This window comes from Heterodontus francisci, chromosome 2 (assembly GCF_036365525.1).
Source record: "Heterodontus francisci isolate sHetFra1 chromosome 2, sHetFra1.hap1, whole genome shotgun sequence".
Lineage (NCBI taxonomy): Eukaryota > Metazoa > Chordata > Chondrichthyes > Heterodontiformes > Heterodontidae > Heterodontus > Heterodontus francisci.
Genome location: NC_090372.1, coordinates 203,415,300 through 203,435,544, shown reverse-complemented (window position 1 = coordinate 203,435,544; position 20,245 = coordinate 203,415,300). Strand labels below are relative to the sequence as shown.

The following is a 20,245-nucleotide window of genomic DNA, read 5'->3' as shown; positions in this document are numbered from 1 at the left end:
TAAATTCTCTTAATTCCAATGCACCAATCAATGGAAATTGTTCATTCTATGCTTTGAAACAATCATAATCCTAAAAACTTCAGTTCCTACTGATAACCTTTCATCTTCTCGTCATAAAGCCCCCATTTCTCAAACCTTTCTTTAGAACTATAAATCCTCATTTCTGGTATCATTTCAGTGAATCTTTTCAAGGTTCTAATAACCCACCCAATACTCCCAGCTGTGGCTAACCATTGTCCTGCATAAATTGAACATCATTTCCTTGCTTTTGCATTCAAACTACCATATAAAATTCAGAATACTATGTGACAGAAATCCAAATGCCAAATGAAAAATATTAATTTCATCGAATGGAACTTTGCCTCAGACTTTTACCGAAATGGTTCCAAATAACTTTAACAAAAGCAGAACAGAGCAGCAAAGTTGGCTATGCACGAATTTGCACATGAAAAGCCAAAGGCTGACTGGAGACAAAGGTAATTTTCCAGTCTAGCCAGAACAATGGGGTGCTCTCTGATTAAATTACCTAGAATGATTTTGTCAATGTTGATCGTCAAAAGCTATCAACACCCATTGACTTTGAAAGAGCCAAACTCCTCTATCAAGTATGTTTGCACAGCCTGAGAGGAGAACTTTGAATTTCAAAAAAAACCTTCCAGAAACTTCTGTCTCAAAGAGCTGGTCACATGGCATGCCTGCCTGTGTACTTCTGTATGTGTGAATTGTTTCTCTGAAAGCAGACAGTAACTGAACTCCAAGGAAGAAATCACCTCCCCCTCTCTCTCTCTCTCTCTCCAGCAGATCCCAGGGGAGCCTTGGCTGCAGCTAAATCCCAAATCTACAGATCCTCACAGTCAGCACAGTCTGCACCCTCTCTAATGTCTGAACATCCTTTCGAAAGTTTGGTGCCCAGAACTGGACACAATGCTCCAGTTGAGGCCGAACCAGTGTTTTATACAGGTTTATCACAACTTCCTTGTTTTTGTACTCTATGCCTCTATTTATAAAGGGAGGATCCCACATGCTTTATTAACCACTTTCTCAACCTGCCCTGCAACCTTCAATGATTTGTGCACATATACTCCCATGTCTCTCTGTTCCAGCACCCCCTTTAGAATTGTATTCTTAATTTATCTTGCCTCTCCTCATTCCTCCTACCAAATTGAATCACTTTACACTTTTCTGCAATAAATTTCGTCTGCCACTTGTCCACCCATTCCACCAGCCTGTTTATGTCCTCTTCAAGTTTATCACTATCCTCCTCACAGTTCAAAATACGCCCAAGTTTTGTGTCATCCACAAATTTTGCAAATGTGCCCTGTACACCCAAGTCTAGATTAATATATATTAAGTCCCAACACAGACTCCTGGGAAGCCCACTATATACATTCCTCCAGCCTGAAAAGCAACCCCTTACAATTACTCTCTGTTTTCTGTCACTCAGTCAATTTCGTATCCATGCTGCTACTGTCCTATTTATTCCACAGACCTTAACTTTGCTGACAAGCCCGTTATGCAGAACTTTATCAAACGCCTTCTGGAATCCATGTACACTACATCAATCTCATTACCATCATCAACTCTCTCTGTTATCTCATCAAAAAACTCAAGCAAGTTAGCTAAGCACAATTTGCCCTTAACAAATCCATGTTGGTTTTCCTTAATGAATCCACATTTGTCCGATTGACTATTAATTTTGTCCCAAATTATCGTTTCTAAAAGTTTTCCCACCACCGAGGTTAAACTGACTGGTGTGTAGTTGCTGGGCTTCTCCTTACACCCTTTTTTGAACAAGCATGTAACATTTGCAATTCTCCAGTCCTCTGGCACCATCCCTACCTAAGGAGGATTGTAAGATTATGGCCAGTGCCTCTGCAATTTCTACTTTTACTTCCCTCGGTATCCTTGTATACATCTCATCCAGTCCTGGTGATTTATCAACTTTAACTAATGCCAGCCTTTCTAATACCTCCTCTATCAATTTTTAGTCCATCCAGTGTCTCAACTACCTCCTCTTTCACCATGATGTGGGCAGCATCTTCTTCCTTGGTAAAGACAGATTCAAAGTACTCATTTAGTACCTCAACTATGCCCTCTGTTTTCATGCATAAAGCCCCTTTTAGGACCCTAATTATCCCCACTCCTCCTTTTACCATCCTTTTACTATTTATGTGCCTATAGAAGAATTTTAAATTCCCTCTTATGTTAGCCACAAGTCTCTTCTCATACTCTCCCTTTGCTTTTCTTATTTGTTTTTTCACTTCCCCTTTGAACCTCGATATTCAGCCTGGTTCTAAATTGTACTATCCACCTGACATCTGTCATATGCACTCTTTTTCTGTTTCATCTTACTCTCCAACTCTTTTGTCATCCAAGGACCTCTGGTTCTGTTTGCCCTACCGTTCCCCCTCGTGGGAATGTACATTGCCTGTACCCGAGCTATCTCCTCTTTAAAAGCAGCATATTGTTCAGTTAGTTTTGCCTATCAATCTTTGCTTCTAATTTACTTAGAACCATAGAAAAATTATGGCACAGAAGGAGGCCATTCAGCTCGTCGTGTTCGTGCCAGCCGAGAAGAAAAAAAATAGAAACTAGCCGCCCAATCTAATTCCACCTTGGGCCAGAACTGTTCTCACTCTATTGAAGTTGGCCCTCCCCAATTAATTATTTTTACTCTGGATTGCTCCTTGTCCTCTTCTATAGCTAACCTAAACCTTATGATGGGATGGTCACTGTCCCCTAAATGTTCCCCTACTGACATTTAATTCACTTGACTCACCTCATTCCCAAGAACCAGATCCAGCAATGCCTCCTTCCTTACTGGACTGAAAACATGCTGATGTAGAAAATTCTCCTGAACACTCTAGAAACTCTTGCCCCTCCCTGCCTTTTACGCTATTACTATCCCAGTTTATATTAGGATAATAAAAGTCCCTTATTATAACTACTCTATAATTCTTGCACCTCTCTGTAATTTTCTTACAAATTTGTTCCTCTATATCCTTCCCACTAGTTGGCGGCCGATATAATACCCCCAGCAATGTAATGGTACCTCTATTGTTTCTTAGCTCCAACCAAATAGATTCTGTCCTGGACCCCTCTAGGATATCCTCTCTCTCCAACACTGTAATGTTCTCCTTAAATCAATACAGCTACCTCCCTTCCGTTCCTTCCTTCCCTTTATTTCCTGAATGCCTTGTATCCAGGAATAGTTAGTATCCTGTCCTGCCCTTTTTTGACCCAGGTCTCCGTTATTGCCACAACATAACATTTAAATGTGGCTATCTGCGCCTGCAGCTCACCAACCTTATTTAACACACTCCGTGCATTCGTATATATGCATAATAAACCTAATTTAGACCTTATTACATTCCCTCTTACACTGACCCCACCTAATAGCTTACTATTTCCTACTCTAGTGCTATCTGTCTCTCATAATCCTCTATGCACCTTGATTTTCCTCTAATTTTTCCTCCTGGTTCCCACACCCCGTCACGTTAACCCTCCCCAATACACTAGCAAACTGCCCCACAAGGACATAGCTAACCGTAGAAACGTTAACTCTATTCTATCTCCACAGATGCTGCCAGACCTGCAAAATACTTCCAGCATTTTCTGTTTTTATTTCAGATTTCCATCATCCGCAGTATTTTGCTTTTGTTCTCTGCTTTTGAATGCTCTCTCTACAAATGGACCCCAGTGCTTTGTTTTCTATGAACACAAATGTTTTTTTAGCTTTATGGTCATTCTTATCTGCAATGACTCTGTAAAAATCTACTATCTCTGTACCTAGAGATTTTGCTCACCTCACACTGATGGGGTTTACTTGTTTTCACTGTTCCTTTTCCCCCACGTTGCACTCCATGGAACTGCAACTGCCATTTGCTATCTATTTGTCCAGCCCACTGACCTGTTCGTGTCCTCCAGAAAACAACTGCATTTTCTCTATAGTTTGCCTCACACACCAACAAACCTGATCAATATTTTGGGAATTAATGCCTTAAATATTCAACAAAATAAGTGTCTGCGCAAATCCCTGGCATATCACTACCCTCACCCCATGAAACCCCCCCCCCCTTACTTTGTCCACTATCCACTCTATTCATATTCCTGTTAATATGGCACATAATCTCATAAGGTAAGAAAGTAATAGAGATATAACATTCCCCTAATCATTACATTGATTTTCTTCAAAGAATGTAATTATTAGTCAAACATCACCTGCTCCTTAGAAATCCATAGTGACTGTCAACATTAGCTCATGCCTTTCACAATGTTTATTAATTCCATCCCATTTTATGGACACTATGACATTACCCAGAATCATGTGAAGACCAACTGGCCAAAAATGATCTTAGGAAGCTTTGACCAAATAGTAATAACCCCTCCCCTGTATGCAACCTCTTACAAGGTTAAGGACAAGGGCAGCAGGTGCATGGGAACACCACCACCTGCAAGTTGCCTTCCAGGTCACACACTATCCTGACTTGGAAATATATCACCATTCCTTCATAGTCGCTGGGTCAAAATCCTGGAACTCCCTAATGGCACTACACCACATGGACTGCAGCATTTCGAGAAGGCCTTCTCCAGGGTAATTAGGGATGGGCAATAAATGCAGGCCTTGCCAGCGATGCCCGCATCCCCTGAATAACTTTTTTAAAAAGCATACAGTAAGTCTTGTTAATTTGTAAAGTATTTAGGTTATACAATGGACTCTCTCAGCACATTTATTCCAGGTGAAACAGTGCACCAGAATCATACAGCCATTGAATATCAACCAGAAATACTGCTCCCTTCTGAAGTCAGGTTAGGACTTGTTTCCAAGTTATACAGTCATCTTTGTGAACCTACACAGCAAAAACTGAAGCAATTTTAAAATGGCACTACAGTTTCACCCAGTGTCATTACTCAGAGGGTTAATTATGATTACAGGTTACATAAACTTGTATTATCTCGAGTACAGAAGATTGAGGGGTGATCTAATTGAGATGTTTGAAATGTTAAAAGGATTCAATAACATATATACAGAGAAACTACCTCCTCTGGTGGGAGAAATCAAGAATGAGCGGATATAGGGCTGAATTTTACAGACCATCCCCCCCCGATGTCGAGAATCATGACGGGGAGGATTGGAAAATGCCTCTGGGAGAGGTCCGGCATGGACCTCGACACCGGGAAGGCCCAGCCTCATATTACTGGCGAAGGCGAGGCATTGTGGCAATCCCCCCCCGCCACTCGGCGATGGGAGCCCAATTTAAATATGTCAATTAATGCAAATAAATGAATTGATTACTGTTGTACCCCCGCCATCCATCCTGGAGTGATATTGGTGCCGGTGGCTGGCACTCCCGTGCCTTCGGATCCTCATCCGCAGCGGCATCATAGTCATTTCATTGGTATAGGGGATGGTGGGAAGGGGCAAAGTTTAAAATTTATGAACATTGTGGGGGAAGGTCAGGTGCACAAGGTAAGTATCTTGGGAGGGGGAGAGGGCAAGGAATTAATTCTATGGTTTTTGGGGGGTTGGGAGAGGGGCAAGATCAATTAATTTAATTTTCTAAAATTCATTCTCCTTTAAATATTTAAATCTAACAATAGGGCTTGAAGCCCCTTTAAATAAGTCGTCAGCGCCTGCACAAAGGCAGCCTATGGCATTGCCGGGAACGGACTGCCCGTTCCCTCCACGTCATCGTGGGGAGGGTGGTCCGCCCTGGCCATTTAAATGAGTTAACGAGTTTAATATCAGGGCAGCTCCACGAGGGCAATTTAGGAGGGAAATTATCACACACTTTTTCACAGAAAGAGTTGCAAAAGACAGGAATTCTCTCTTGCAAAAGGTTGTGAATACTGAGAAAGTTGGAGATTTCAAGACTGAGATTGATAGATAATTGTCAAGTATGGATGTCAAGGGATATGGAGCAAAGGCAGGTAAATGGAGTTGATGTACAAATCTGACAGGGTGAATTGATGGCTGGGCAGGGTGATGTGGAAAATAGCCTACCCCTGGTTCCTTTGCTCAAGGCAGATTAACATTTCTTTGTTTAGAAGTCGGTAGGGGCTGGACGGTAACGTACAATGGATGAAAGAAAAACTTTCCAACATTAGGCTTTTCGAGATTACATTAGATCGACAGAAACATTATTGACGTGGTGGTCAGCGGTATCACCAATCACTGTGGGGCCTCTTGAACAGACGCCTCTCTCTCTCTCTCGCATCCAGAGCTCCATCACCCCGCCCCCGAGGCTTTTTCTCGCTTAGTCCAAACAAGAAAAGTTGAAAGTGTGCGCTAAACGAGAACAGTTTTCCTGCTCCCACGTCCCCCCAGCGTGTCTGCACCAGCAGGGACTCAGTGCATCGAGTGAGACATTCACAGATCCAAGCATTAAAAGAGCTAAATATAAAATATTTTTTAAAACATAAAAGTATCATAAGCAACCAGCACAAATTCAAACGGGAGCTGTGATTCACATTTTCATTCACTTCCTCGAGCAAGGAAGAGGAACTTCTAATATATATACATATATATTTTAAAAACCTTCATATTTTAGCTTCACTCGTTTCAAACTGACCTGGTTGCAATCATCTTCCAGAATAGCACCTTTTAAATCACGTTTCCAGTCCATAATGAAAGGTTTGAGATGTGCTAGAGTGCTGTAACTCTTTGTTGCAAAGTTTTGTTACATGTTTCCTGACTGACAGCTCCAGAGGAATCCGCCGGAGCGCAGGCGCAGAACTCCGCCTCATGAAGGGCGGGAAAGGCAAGACACAAGGTGTGACCCAGACGTAGGAACAGGAGAGCCCAGAGGAATGGCACAGGGAGCAAGGGCCTGGTCAGGAGCCCCACTATCATTTTCCAATTAAGATCCTCAAAATTACCCAAATTCCCCCCTTGTTTAAAAATGTAGCCTTATCTGATAAGTGTGATTGGGAAATATATTATACAGAGAAAAAGGTCATTTTCTGGTCCCTGCCAGGTGTTTATGCTCCTCATGTGGCATTGGAGCATAGTGGTAATGTAAGGGGATGGTAACATAATGGTAATGTTACTGCACTAGTAATCCATACATCTGGACTCATGGTCTGTAGATATGTGTTCAAAACCCACCATGACAGCTGAGGGGATTAAATTAAATTAGTTAATAAATCTGGAACAAAATAGTTTCATTAATACTGATCATGAAACTACCAGATTGTTGTAAAAACCCATCTGGATCAGTAACGCCCTTAAGGAGAGGAAATCTGCCCCCCTTGTGTGGTCTTATCCACTGCAATGTGGTTGACTCTGAAATAGCCAAGCAGGCCACTCAGTTGTATCAAACTGCCACAAAAAAGTCAACTAAGAATAAAAGCAGACAGATCACACAGCATTGATCTAGACACCAGAAACAGTAAAGACACATCTTGCTCGTCACTAACATCTAGGGACTGGTGCCAAAGTTATGCCACAGACTTGTCAAGCAACAGTCTGACATAGTCATAGTCATTGAATCATACCTTACAGACAAAGTCCCAGACTCCTCCATTATTATGGAATAGTGATCACAATTCCGTAAGTTTTAGAATACTCATGGACAAAGACGAGAGTGGTCCTAAAGGAAGAGTGCTAAATTGGGGGAAGGCCAACTATACCAAAATTCGGCAGGAGCTGGGGAATGTAGATTGGGAGCAGCTGTTTGAAGGTAAATCCACATTTGATATGTGGGAGGCTTTTAAAGAGAGGTTGATTAGCGTGCAGGAGAGACATGTTCCTGTGAAAATGAGGGGTAGAAATGGCAAGATTAGGGAACCATGGATGACAGGTGAAATTGTGAGACTAGCTAAGAGGAAAAAGGAAGCATACATAAGGTCTAGGCGGCTGAAGAAAGACGAAGCTTTGAAAGAATATAGGGATTGTAGGCGCAATCTGAAACGAGGAATTAAGAGGGCTAAAAGGGGTCATGAAATATCTTTAGCAAACAGGGTTAAGGAAAATCCCAAAGCCTTTTATTCATATATAAGGAGCAAGAGGGTAACTAGAGAAAGGATTGGCCCACTCAAGGACAAAGGAGGAAAGTTATGCGTGGAGTCAGAGAAAATGGGTGAGATTCTAAACGAGTACTTTGCATCGGTATTCACCGAGGAGAGGGACATGAAGGATGTTGAGGTTAGGGACAGATGTTTGATTACTCTAGGTCAAGTCGGCATAAGGAGGGAGGAAGTGTTGGGTATTCTAAAAGGCATTAAGGTGGACAAGTCCCCAGGTCCGGATGGGATCTATCCCAGGTTACTGAGGGAAGTGAGAGAGGAAATAGCTGGGGCCTTAACAGATATCTTTGCAGCATCCTTAAACACGGGTGAGGTCCCGGAGGACTGGAGAATTGCTAATGTTGTTCCCTTGTTTAAGAAGGGTAGCAGGGATAATCCAGGTAATTATAGACCGGTGAGCCTGACGTCAGTGGTAGGGAAGCTGCTGGAGAAGATACTGAGGGATAGGATCTATTCCCATTTGGAAGAAAATGGGCTTATCAGTGATAGGCAACATGGTTTTGTGCAGGGAAGGTCATGTCTTACCAACGTAATAGAATTCTTTGAGGAAGTGACAAAGTTGATTGATGAGGGAAGGGCTGTAGATGTCGTATACATGGACTTCAGTAAGGCGTTTGATAAAGTTCCCCATGGTAGGCTGATGGAGAAAGTGAAGGCACATGGGGTCCAAGGTGTACTAGCTAGATGGATAAAGAACTGGCTGGGCAACAGGAGACAGAGAGTAGCAGTGGAAGGGAGTTTCTCAAAATGGAGACGTGTGACCAGTGGTGTTCCACAGGGATCCGTGCTGGGACCACTGTTGTTTGTGATATACATAAATGATTTGGAGGAAAGTATAGGTGGTCTGATTAGCAAGTTTGCAGACGATACTAAGATTGGTGGAGTAGCATATAGTGAAGGGGACTGTCAGAGAATACAGCAGAATATAGATAGATTGGAGAGTTAGGCAGAGAAATGGCAGATGGAGTTCAATCAGGGCAAATGCAAGGTGATGCATTTTGGAAGATCCAATTCAAGAGTGAACTATACAGTAAATGGAAAAGTCCTGGGGAAAATTGATGTACAGAGAGATTTGGGTGTTCAGGTCCATTGTTCCCTGAAGGTGGCAACGCAGATCAATGGAGTGGTCAAGAAGGCATACGGCATGCTTTCCTTCATTGGACGGGGTATTGAGTACAAGAGTTGGCAGGTCATGTTACAGTTGTATAGGACTTTGGTTTGGTCACATTTGGAATATTGCGTGCAGTTCTGGTCGCCACATTACCAAAAGGATGTGGATGCTTTGGAGAGGGTGCAGAGGAGGTTCACCAGGATGTTGCCTGGTATGGAGGGCGCTAGCTATGAAGAGAGGTCGAGTAGATTAGGATTATTTTCATTAGAAAGACGGAGGTTGAGGGGGGACCTGATTGAGGTGTACAAAATCATGAGAGGTATAGACAGGGTGGATAGCAAGAAGCTTTTTCCCAGAGTGGGGGATTCAATTACAAGGGGACACGAGTTCAAAGTGAAAGGGGAAAAGTTTAGGGGGGATATGCGTGGAAAGTTCTTTACGCAGAGGGTGGTGGGAGCCTGGAACGCATTGCCAGTGGAGGTGGTAGACGCGGGCACGATAGCGTCTTTTAAGATGTATCTAGACAGATACATGAATGGGCAGGAAGTAAAGAGATACAGACCCTTAGAAAATAGGCGACAGGTTTAGATAGAGGATTTGGATCGGCGTAGGCTTGGAGGGCCGAAGGGCCTGTTCCTGTGCTGTAATTTTCTTTGTTCTTTGTTTATCAGGGGTGGCAGCACTGTGGTATACAGTTGGAAGGGAATGCCCTGGGAGGCCTCAACACTGACTCTGGCCCCCCTGAAGTCTTATGACATCACATCAAACAGGGCATAAACCTCCTGTGAAGTACTACCTACCACTGTCTCTCAGCTGATGAACATTTACAGCACAGAAGGAGGCCATTTGGTCTATTGAGTCCATGCTAGCTCTCCATGGTGCTATTCAGTCAGTCCCACTCCCTTGCTCAATCCCTGTAGCCCTGCAAGTCTATTTCCTTCAAGTGGCCATCCAATTTTGTTTTGAAGTCATTGATTGTCTCCACTTCCACCACCCTTGTGAGCAGCAAGTTCCATCACTTGGAAGAAGCACTGACGGTGGCAAGGGCACAGAATGTACTCTGGGTGGGAGAACTTCAATGTCCATCACCAAGAGTGGCTCAGTAGAACCACCACTGGCCGATTCCCGAAGGACGTAGCGGCCAGACTGGGCCTGCGGTACATGGTGAGAGAACCAACAAGAGGAAAAACTTATTCCTCATCCTCACAAATCTACCTGTCACAGATGCATCTGTCCATGACAGTATTGGTAGGATTGACCGCTGCATGATCCTTGTGGAGGTGAAGTCCATTTTCACACTGAGGATACCCCCATCATGTTGCATGGCACTACCACAGTGCTAAATGGGATAAATTCAGAACAGATCTAGCAGCTCAAAACCGGGCAACCATGAGGTGCTCTTGGTCATCAGCAACAGCAAAATTGTATTCAATCACAATCTGTAACCTCATAGCCCAGCATATCCCTCACTATCCCATTACCATCAAGCCAGAGGGCTAGACCTCGTTCAATGAGGAGCATAGAAGAGAATGCCAGGAGTAGCACCAGGCATACTTAAAAATGAGGTGCCAACCAGGTGAAGCTACAACACAGGACTGCATGCTAAACAGAGGAAGCAGCATGCTGTAAACAGAGCTAAGCAATCCCACAACAAAAAGATCAGATCAAAGCTCTGCAGTCCTGCCACATCCAGTCATGAATGGTGTTGGACACTTGAGCAACTAACTGGAGGAGGAAGCTTCACAAACATCCCCATCCTCAATGATGGGGGAGCCCAGCACATCAGTGCAAAAGACAAGGAGAAAGCATTTGCAACCATCTTCAGCCAGAAGTGCCGAGTAGATGATTCATCGCAGCCTCCTCCTGAGGTCCCCAGCATCACACATGACAGTCTTCAGACAATTGGGTTCCACTCCATGTGATATCAAGAAACAGCTAAAGGCACTGGATAAAGGACCTCATAGTGAAGGTGCCTCTAGGCAGCATTGATCATAATATGATTGAATTTTACATTCAGTTTGAGAGAGAGAAGAGTGGGTCAAGGGGAGGACCCACCATCCGTGGTTAACTAAAAAAATTAAAGATAGCATCAAACTTACATTTGGTCCCCACATCCAAATCATTGATATAAATTGGAGCTTCTTTGGTAATAAATGCATTCAGTCGAATACAGGCACACTCAATTCAACTGAACCCAATGTGAACTAATATATCTTGGGGAAACAGTTAATTAAAAATGCATTGTTGTAAGACAAAAAAAAATCTTAAGGGAAATAATTATGATATTCTTTGCTGCCAGCCAGAAAGACAGGCACTTCATCTTTGTTATAGTTGTATCAGCCATGGTTAGTTGGTGGCACTTTTGCCTCTGAGTTAGAAGGTTCTGCATTCTCCTCACAACTCACATTCCCAACTAGTTTTGTATCATCAGCAAATTTGGAAATATTACATTCGATAAAGGATCCTTTATAATAGAATCTAGCATTTTCCCTACGACTGGTGTTAGACTAACAGGTTTGTAGTTTCCTGTTTTCTCTCTCCCTCCTTTCTTCAATAGTGAGGTTACAATTGCCACCTTCCTATCTCCAGGAACCATTCCATAGTCTGTAGACTTTTGAAAGATCACCACCAATGCATCTACTATTTTCAAAAGACCTTTGATAAAGTCCTTCACAGGAGGTTGGTTAGCAAAATTAAAGCACATGGGATAGGAGGTAATATGGATTAAGGATTGGTTAACAGGCAGAGAACATAGAGTAGGAATAAATGGGTAATTTTCATGTTTGCATACTGTGACTAGTCAGGTACTGCAGGAACTAGTGCTTGGGCCCTAGCTGTTCACAATATATATCAATGATTTGGATGTGGGGACCAAATATAGTATTTCCAAGCTCGTGGATGATACAAAATTAGGTGGGAATGTATGTTGTGAGGAATATGCAAAGCGGCTTCAAGGGGATTTGGAAAGACTTAGTGAGTGGGCAAGCATGTGGCAGATGGAATATAATGTGGAAAAATGTGAGGTTATCCACTTTGACAGGAGGAATAGATGTGCAGAGTATTTCTTAAATGGTAAGAGATTAGAAAGTGTAGATGTACAAAGGGACCTGGATGTCCTCGTCAATAAGTCACTGAAAGCTAACATGCAGGTGCAGCAAGCAATTAAGAAGGCTAATGGTATGTTAGCCTTTATCGCAAGAGGATTTGAGTACAGGAGTAGTGAAGTCTTGCTTCAATTGTATAGAATCTTGGTTAGACCGCACCTGGAGTATGGTGTGCAATTTTGGTCCCCTTACCTTAGGATGGATATTATTGCCATAGAGGGAGTGTGTTGAAGGTTCACCAGACTTGTTCCCGGGATGGTGGGACTATTCTATGAAGAGAGATTGGGGAAACAGGGCCAGTATTCTCTAGAGTTTTGAAGAATGAGACGTGATCTCATTGAAACCTACAAAATATTTAAAGGGATAGACAGGGTAGAGGCAGCTAAGATGTCACGGACCAGGGGACACAACTTCAAAATAAGGGGGAAGCCACTTAGGACCGAGGTGAGGAGAAATTTATTTACTCAGAGTGTTGTGAATCTTTGGAATTCTCTACCCCAGAGGGCTGTGGAAGCTCAGTCATTGAGTATGCTTAAAGCAGAGATTGACAGATTTCTAAATACCAATGACATAAGGGGATATCAGGATAGTGTGGGGGAAAAGGCATTGAAGTGGATGATCAGTCATGATCATATTGAATGGCGGAGCAGGCTCGATGGGCTGAATGGCCTACTCCTGCTCCTATGTTCCTACTATCTTACCTAAGGAAAGATATATTTGCCATAGAGGAAGTGCAAAGAAGGTTCACCAAGCTAATTACTGGGATGGAGGGCTTGTCCTATGAGGAAAGATTAAATAGACTGTGCCTTTATTCTCTAGAGTTTCAAAGAATGAGAGGTGATCTCATTCAAACATACAACATTCTTACAGGGCTCAACAGGGTAGATGCAGGAAGAATATTTCTCCTGGCTGGGGAGTCTAGAACCAGGGGACACAGTCTCAGAATAAGGAGCATTTAGGACTGAGATGAGGAGGAATTTCTTCACTCAGAGGGTGGTGAATCTTTGGAATTCTCTGCCCTAGAGGGCTGTGGAGGTTCAGTCGTTGAGTATGTTCAAGACTGAGATTGAATCCCCCACTAGAGTTATAAAGAGAGATTGGATAGGCTGGATCTGTTTTCCCTGGAACGAAGGAGGCTGAGAGGGGACATGATAGAGGTATATAAAATTATGAGAGGCATAGATAGGGTAGATAGCCAGAGTCTGTTTCCCATGGTAGGCGTGACTAAAACTAGAGGGCATAGATTTAAGGTGAGAGGGAGGAGGTTTAAAGGGGATCAAAGGGGTAAGTTTTTCACACAAAGAATAGTTGGTATCTGGAATGAGCTGCCAGAGGAGGTGGTGGAGGCAGGAACAGTAGCAACATTTAAGAGGCATCTGGACAGGTACTTGAATGAGAAAGGCATAGAGGGATATGGAATTAATGCAGGCTGGTGGGATTAGTATAGATAGGCATTATGGTCAGCATGGACGCGGTGGGCCGAAGGGCCTGTTTCTATGCTGTACGACTCTATGGCTCTATGACTATCAACATCCTAGGAGCTACCATTGACCAGAAACTGAACTGGAATAGTCATATAAATACCATGGCTACAAGAGCAGGTCAGAGGCTAGGAATCCTGCAACGAGTAACTCACCTCCTGACTCCTCAAAGCCTGTCCACAATCTACAAGGCACAAGTCAGGAGTGTGATGGAATACTCTCCACTTGCCTGGATGGGTGCAGCTCCAACAACACTCAAGAAGCTCGACACCATCCAGAACAAAGCAGCCCGCTTGATTGGCACCCCATCCACAAACATTCACTCCGTCCACCACTGACAAACAGTGGCAGCAGTGTGTACCATCTACAAGATGCACTGCAGCAACGCACCAAGGCTCCTTCGACAGCACCTTCCAAACCTGTGACCTCTACCACCTCGAAGGACAAGAGCAGCAGATGCATGGGAACATCACCACCTGCAAGTTCCCGTCCAAGTCATACACCATCCTGATTTGGAACTATATCACCATTCCTTCACTGTCGCTGGGTCAAAATCCTGGAACTCCCTTCCTAACAGCACTGTGGGTGTACCTATCTCACATGGTTTGCAGCGGTTCAAGAAGGCAGCTCACCACCACCTTCTCAAGGGCAGTTAGGGATGGGCAATAAATGCTGGCATAGCCAGTGACGCCCACATCCCATGAATGAATAAAAAAAGTGTATTTCCCTCAGCAATCAGTTTTAAAGATTAATAAATAAACAGAGGAAGGAATGAGGAGGAAGGTGAAATAAAGAGGGTGGCAGTGCCGAACTACGTAGAGAGAGAGAAATAAAGTGAGGTAAAGAAAGATTTTTTTATTTGTTCATGGGATGTGGGCATCACTGGCAAGTCAATCGTGCATCCCTAATTGCCCTGGAGAAGGCGGTGATGAGCTGCCTTCCTCAACTGCTGAAGTTCATGTGGTGTAGGTCCTCATACAGTGCTGTTAGGGATGGATTTCCAAGATTGTGACCCAGCAATGATGAAGGAACAGCAATATAGTTCCAAGTCAGGATGGTGTGTGACTTGGAGGGGAACTTGCAGGTGGTGGTGTTCCCAGGCACCTGCAGCCCTTTTTCTTCTAGGTGGTAGAGGTCACAGATTTGGAAGGTGCTGTCGAAGGAGCCTTGGTGTGTTGTTGCAGTGCATCTTGTAGACAGTACATGTGGATGACACTGTGTGCCGGTGGAGTTGGGAGTGAATGGTGAATGTTTCAGGTAGTGCAGAGGGTGCCAATCAAGTGGGCTGCTTTGTCCTGGATGGTGTCAAGCTTCTTGAATGTTATTGGAGCTGCCACCCATCCAGGCAAGTGCAGAGTATTCCATCACACTCCTGACTTGTGTCTTGTAGTTAATGGAAAGGCTTTGGGGAGTCAGGAGGTGAGTTACTCGCTGCAGAATTCCCCGTCTCTGATTAAGAGAGAGAGAAAAGAAAAAGTAAGAATAAAAATTTAAATTTTACATTTTTAAAATTTCCAGCACTACTTGAAGGAATAGGATTCCACAGTTTTAATGGTTCAATTTCAGTGCCAGGCAGATCCAGAAAATCATTAACAATTATCACATAGTTAAAAAGGTACTTGCATTATTAATTACTAGACGTAACTTTCTGTGGTGCATTTCATGGGTAATTAATGTGCAAATGCAGCAACTTCATGAAAATCACAGGATAGTTAAATGCGAGTTGCTGTTTTCATAAAGCTAACTGCGAAAAAGTGCAAATTGTCCAGCAACTTGTAGTGATTCGGAATTCACCAAGTATTCCTTCCTTATCACAAGTTGCACATTTAATTGCACGTTTAATAATGGCGTGCATTGTTCACACGCTGTTACTTTTTCAGCAAATACTGGCTCATTATCTGTTTTTTTTCATACTCTATAAAGCCTTTTTAACTCATCTCTCTACTGCACTTTCTACAATCCTCATGGTTACCTTTAGTATTATTAGCCTTAAGTATATCCCTTTTAATTTCATTTTAATCTCTCTATTTATTCACAGAACTTTATTCTTTGATGCACCCTCTTTTTGCCCTATAGGAATATACTTATTTCATTCTCTATCCATCTCTTGCTTGATGATTTCACATTGCTGATCTATTGTCTTGTTTGCTAACTTTTGCTTCTAGTTAATTTGGGTCAGATCTCTTCTCACACTCCCAATTCTCTGCTTTCTCTCCTTGCAGGAGAAGAGAGCGCAGAGCATCAGGGAGAGGCAGAGAACCAGAGGTGGCCCTCCAGTAAATGTCACCCTGACCACACTGGAAATCAGCAGAGGGTCAGAGGGCATGGTCACTGGAGATAGAGTGATGGGAATCTTCCAGATACCTGACAGAATTAGATATCACACAGGCAAATGAAACACAACAATCACTCACGTTGGTTCAATTTCACCTGTAACTGAAATATGATCATTTGCACAATGATGACATTGAACCCCTTCCCTTTGTCAGTTCTAATTCATACCTTTCATCTCTCACAGGTCCTTCAAGCGTAATGCAGGAGCCGGAGCGGGAGGAGGCCAAGGAGTCCTCAGAAGAGGTTGCGTATCCTGAAGAAGCACCGACACAGTACTCAGACGCACCCTCCACCAGCTCAGATACACACACCTCAGTGGGGCTGGAATAAAAACAAGAAATGCTGGAATCACTCAGCAGGTCTGGCAGCATCTGTGGAAAGAGAAGCAGAGTTAACGTTTCGGGTCAGTGACACTGGTGAGTTTCAAACAGCCCAGGAAACCGATGCGCTGCAGTTAAAAGCCAGAATGCTCGGTTAAATATTCAGTTAATTGCCACTTTACATATTTAAATTGCAGACATGTCTGTCCCATGAGTGTTTCCAACGCATCTCGAAACGCGCACCAGTTAAATGTGGAAATCGACCGATTCACGTTGGTTTTCTGACACACCAACAGTTTTTCCTTCTGTAACCCATAAATCCCTATAATTTTTATTCAAGTACAGCACATAATTTTCCTCTAAATGAGTTTGGGTGTGAAGCAAGTGAATTAACAGCCCATACCTACTTTTCTCTGTGCAAAAAATATTTTGAAAAAAATGGATTTAATGATTGTATTTTACCTGGTCATGTTAACGCATGTTTGGTCCTCCATAGGTAGTCTTGTGTACTGGCTCAATATGTTAGGTTGACATAAGTACCTAACAATGTGTGCAAGTGGCTGGTGATATGTTATCAATGAATGACCTCTATTCTTCAATACTGCAGCTTGCTGTGTATCAGAGTGCTTGAGAAGTAATGAGTGTGTGGAATGCATGCTTTGTGGGAAATTAACTAGCATATTAATAATATTGCATTTAAATATACCTACTTCACACAGAGGATGGTGATTGCTTGGAATCGACTTCCCAAGGAGCTGATGGAAACTGAAAAGAGGTTGGTCATCAGGCATTTGCTGCTGAGGGTGCCTTTCTTTTCCAGGGCCTTCATGATGAGACCTATTTTTAAGATAAAGTTGTACAACATGCAGAGAGCAATACTCTTTTTATATTTTAATTTTTATAAGGTAAGAGTATCAAGGGATAGGAAGTGAAGGTGGATAAATGGAATTGAGGTATAGATTAGCTATGATATAATTGAATAGCACAGCAGGTTCAAGGGGCTTTTTTTCTTCCTTTCAGGTGTTAAGCAACACAAACTCCAGCAGCTGATGGGGACTAATGTCCCTCCAGATACTTTTTCCCTTTCACTTCCCTCTGACCCCACCCCTTCTGATCTGACCCCTTTCCGTGTATTCACTATACCCTCTGACCTTCCCCTCTCTGACGCTGAATGTTCTGTACTCAGCAAAGGACTCATCCCCTTACGCCCCACCTCAATGAATTTTGCGCTCGGCATAACGTTGAGCTGTTCTTCCGTCGTCTTCGCCTCCGGGCTCACTTCTTTGACCAGGAGTCCTCCCCACAACCAGCAGACTCATTCACCCACCTCCAGCATTCTCCCTCTACCTGGACCCCTCCCTCTGGCTTGTTACGAAAACTGTCGGCGAGACATTTTCTCTGCCCCCCCTCACTCACTCTAACCTGTCCCCCTCTGAACTTGCTGCACTCCGTTCTTTCAGGTCTAACCCCAACATTGTCATCAAACCTGCAGACAAGGGTGGTGCTGTTTTGTCTGGCGTACTGACCTCTACCTTGCAGAGGCTCAGCGCCAACTCTGAGACACTTCTTCCTACCTCCCCCAGGACCATGACCCCACCACCGAACATCAAGCTACTGTCCACAGGACTGTCACTGACCTCATCTTTTCTGGAGATCTTCCCTCTACAGCTTCCAACCTCATAGTCCCGCAACACCGGACAGCCCGCTTCCACTTCCTTCCCAAAATCCACAAACAGGACTGTCCTGGCAGACCCATTGTCTCAGCCTGTTTCTGCCCCACTGAACTTATTTCTTCCTATCTTGACTCTATCTTTTCTCCTCTGGTCCAGTCTCTTCCCACCTACATCAGTGACTCTTCTGACGCCCTACCTCATTTTGACAACTTCCAGTTTCCTGGCCTCAAACTCCTCCTCTTCACCATGGACATCCAATCTCTCTACACCTCCATCCCCCAGCAAGATGGTTTGAAGGCTCTCCGCTTCTTCCTTGAACAGAGGCCAACCAGTCCCCATCCACCACCACCCTCCTCTGCCTGACTGAACATGTTCTCACATTGAACAACTTCTCCTTCAACTCCATTCACTTCTTTCAAGTAAAAGGTGTTGCTGGCGATCCGACCTGAGCCCAACGAAACCCGACTGTATGTGTCGGGTTCGGTTTGGGTCGGGTCTGTATTTGGCGTCCAGCATTTGGGCAACTGACAGCCAGCGGGATAGCTCCATGATTATGGTTTCTTAAACATCCTCGTCAAACACATCACTCCATTTGCCTTGGTACAAGCTGGATAGATGACTGTTGGGCGTGTGCAATTGTACTATTGATACCATGCTAAGTCAATAAAAGAGAAATACTGCAGATGCTGGAAATCCGGGAAAAAAAAACAACCAATACTAGAAATGCTCGGCAGGTCTGGTAACATCTGTGGAGAGAGATGCTGCCAGACCTGCTGAGTATTTCCAGCATTTCTTGGTTTTATTTCAGATTTCCAGCATCCGCAGTATGTTGCTTTTAATTTAATGTTTCAGGTCAGTGACCTTTCATCAGAACTGGCAAAAGTTAGAAATGTAATAAGTTTTAAGCAAATAAAGCGGGGGTAGGGCAAGAGATAACAAAAGGGAAGGTCGAAAACAATAGGACAGAGGGTCACAGAGAATAACTGACAAGAAGGTCATGGAGCAAAGGCAAACGGTATGTTAATGGTGTGCTGAAAAACAAAGCGTTAGTACAGAGAGGGTGTTAATTGACAGAAAAATTAACAGCCCAGGCCCAAAGCACAAACATGAAAAAAAGTGCGCAAGAATATGGTAAAAAAAAATGAATGATGAAACAAACTAAAATAAAATAAAAATAAAAAATAAAAAATAACTGAAAATAAAAAGGGGAGCCGTCACGCTCTGAAATTATTAAACTCAATGTTCAGTCCAGCAGGCTGCAGCGTACATAATCAGTAAATGAGATGCTATTCCTCGAGCTTGCGTTGATGTTCACTGGAACACTGCAGCAATCCCAGGACAGAGATGTGAGCATGAGAGCAGGGGGGTGTGTTGAAATGGCAAGCAACCGGAAGCTCGGGGTTATGCTTTCAGACTGAGCGGAGGTGTTCTGCAAAGCGATCACCCAATCTGCGTTCGGTCTCCCCAATATAGATGAGACCACATTGTGAACATCGAATACAGTATACTAAATTGAAAGAATAATAAATAAATCGCTACTGCACCTGAAAAGAGTGTTTGGGGCCTTGGATAGTGAGGAGAGAGGAGGTAAAAGGGCAGTATTATACCTCCTGCGATTGCATGGGAAGGTGACGTGGGAAGGGAACGATGTGGTGGGGGTAATGGAGGAGTGGACCAGGGTGTCACGGAGGGAATGCTGACAGGGGAGGGGAAGATACATTTGGTAGTGGCATCACGCTGGACGTGGCGAAAATGGCGGAGGATGATCCTTAGGATGGAGGCTAGTGAGGTGGAAAGTGAGGACAAGGGAAACCCTGTCGCGGTTCTGGGAGGGAGGGGGAGGTAGAGGTGTGGGAAATGGGCCAGACAAGGTTGAGGCCCTGTCAACCACAGTGGGGGGTAATCCTCGGTTGAGGAAACAGGAAGACATATCAGAAGCACTGTTGTGGAAGGTTGCATCATCAGTGCAGATGCGTTGGAGACGGAGAAACTGGGAAAATGGAGTCCTTACAGGAGGCAGAGTGTGAAGGAGTGTAGTCGAGGTAGCTGTGGGAGTCAGTGGGCTTATAATGAATATTAGTAGACAACCTATCCCCAGAGATGGAGACAGAGAAGGCGAGGAAGGGAAGGGAAGTGTCAGAAATGGACCATGTAAAGGTGAGAGAAGGGTGGAAATTCGAAGCAAAGTTGATAA

The 20,245-nt window shown here is 43.7% G+C and overlaps 1 protein-coding gene across 1 annotated transcript in view; it reads right to left on the bottom strand.

The window, feature by feature from the left end:
* The window catches only part of LOC137350342 (5'-AMP-activated protein kinase subunit gamma-2), a 510,855-nt gene extending 504,214 nt beyond the window's left edge, over positions 1 to 6,641 (bottom strand). Inside the window, exon 1 of the mRNA XM_068015054.1 lies at positions 6,573 to 6,641. Coding sequence (XP_067871155.1) covers positions 6,573 to 6,626 — 54 coding nt within the window. The 5' untranslated portion in view covers positions 6,627 to 6,641. The remainder of the gene's footprint in view (positions 1 to 6,572) is intronic.
* Between the last annotated feature and the right edge of the window lie 13,604 nt (positions 6,642 to 20,245).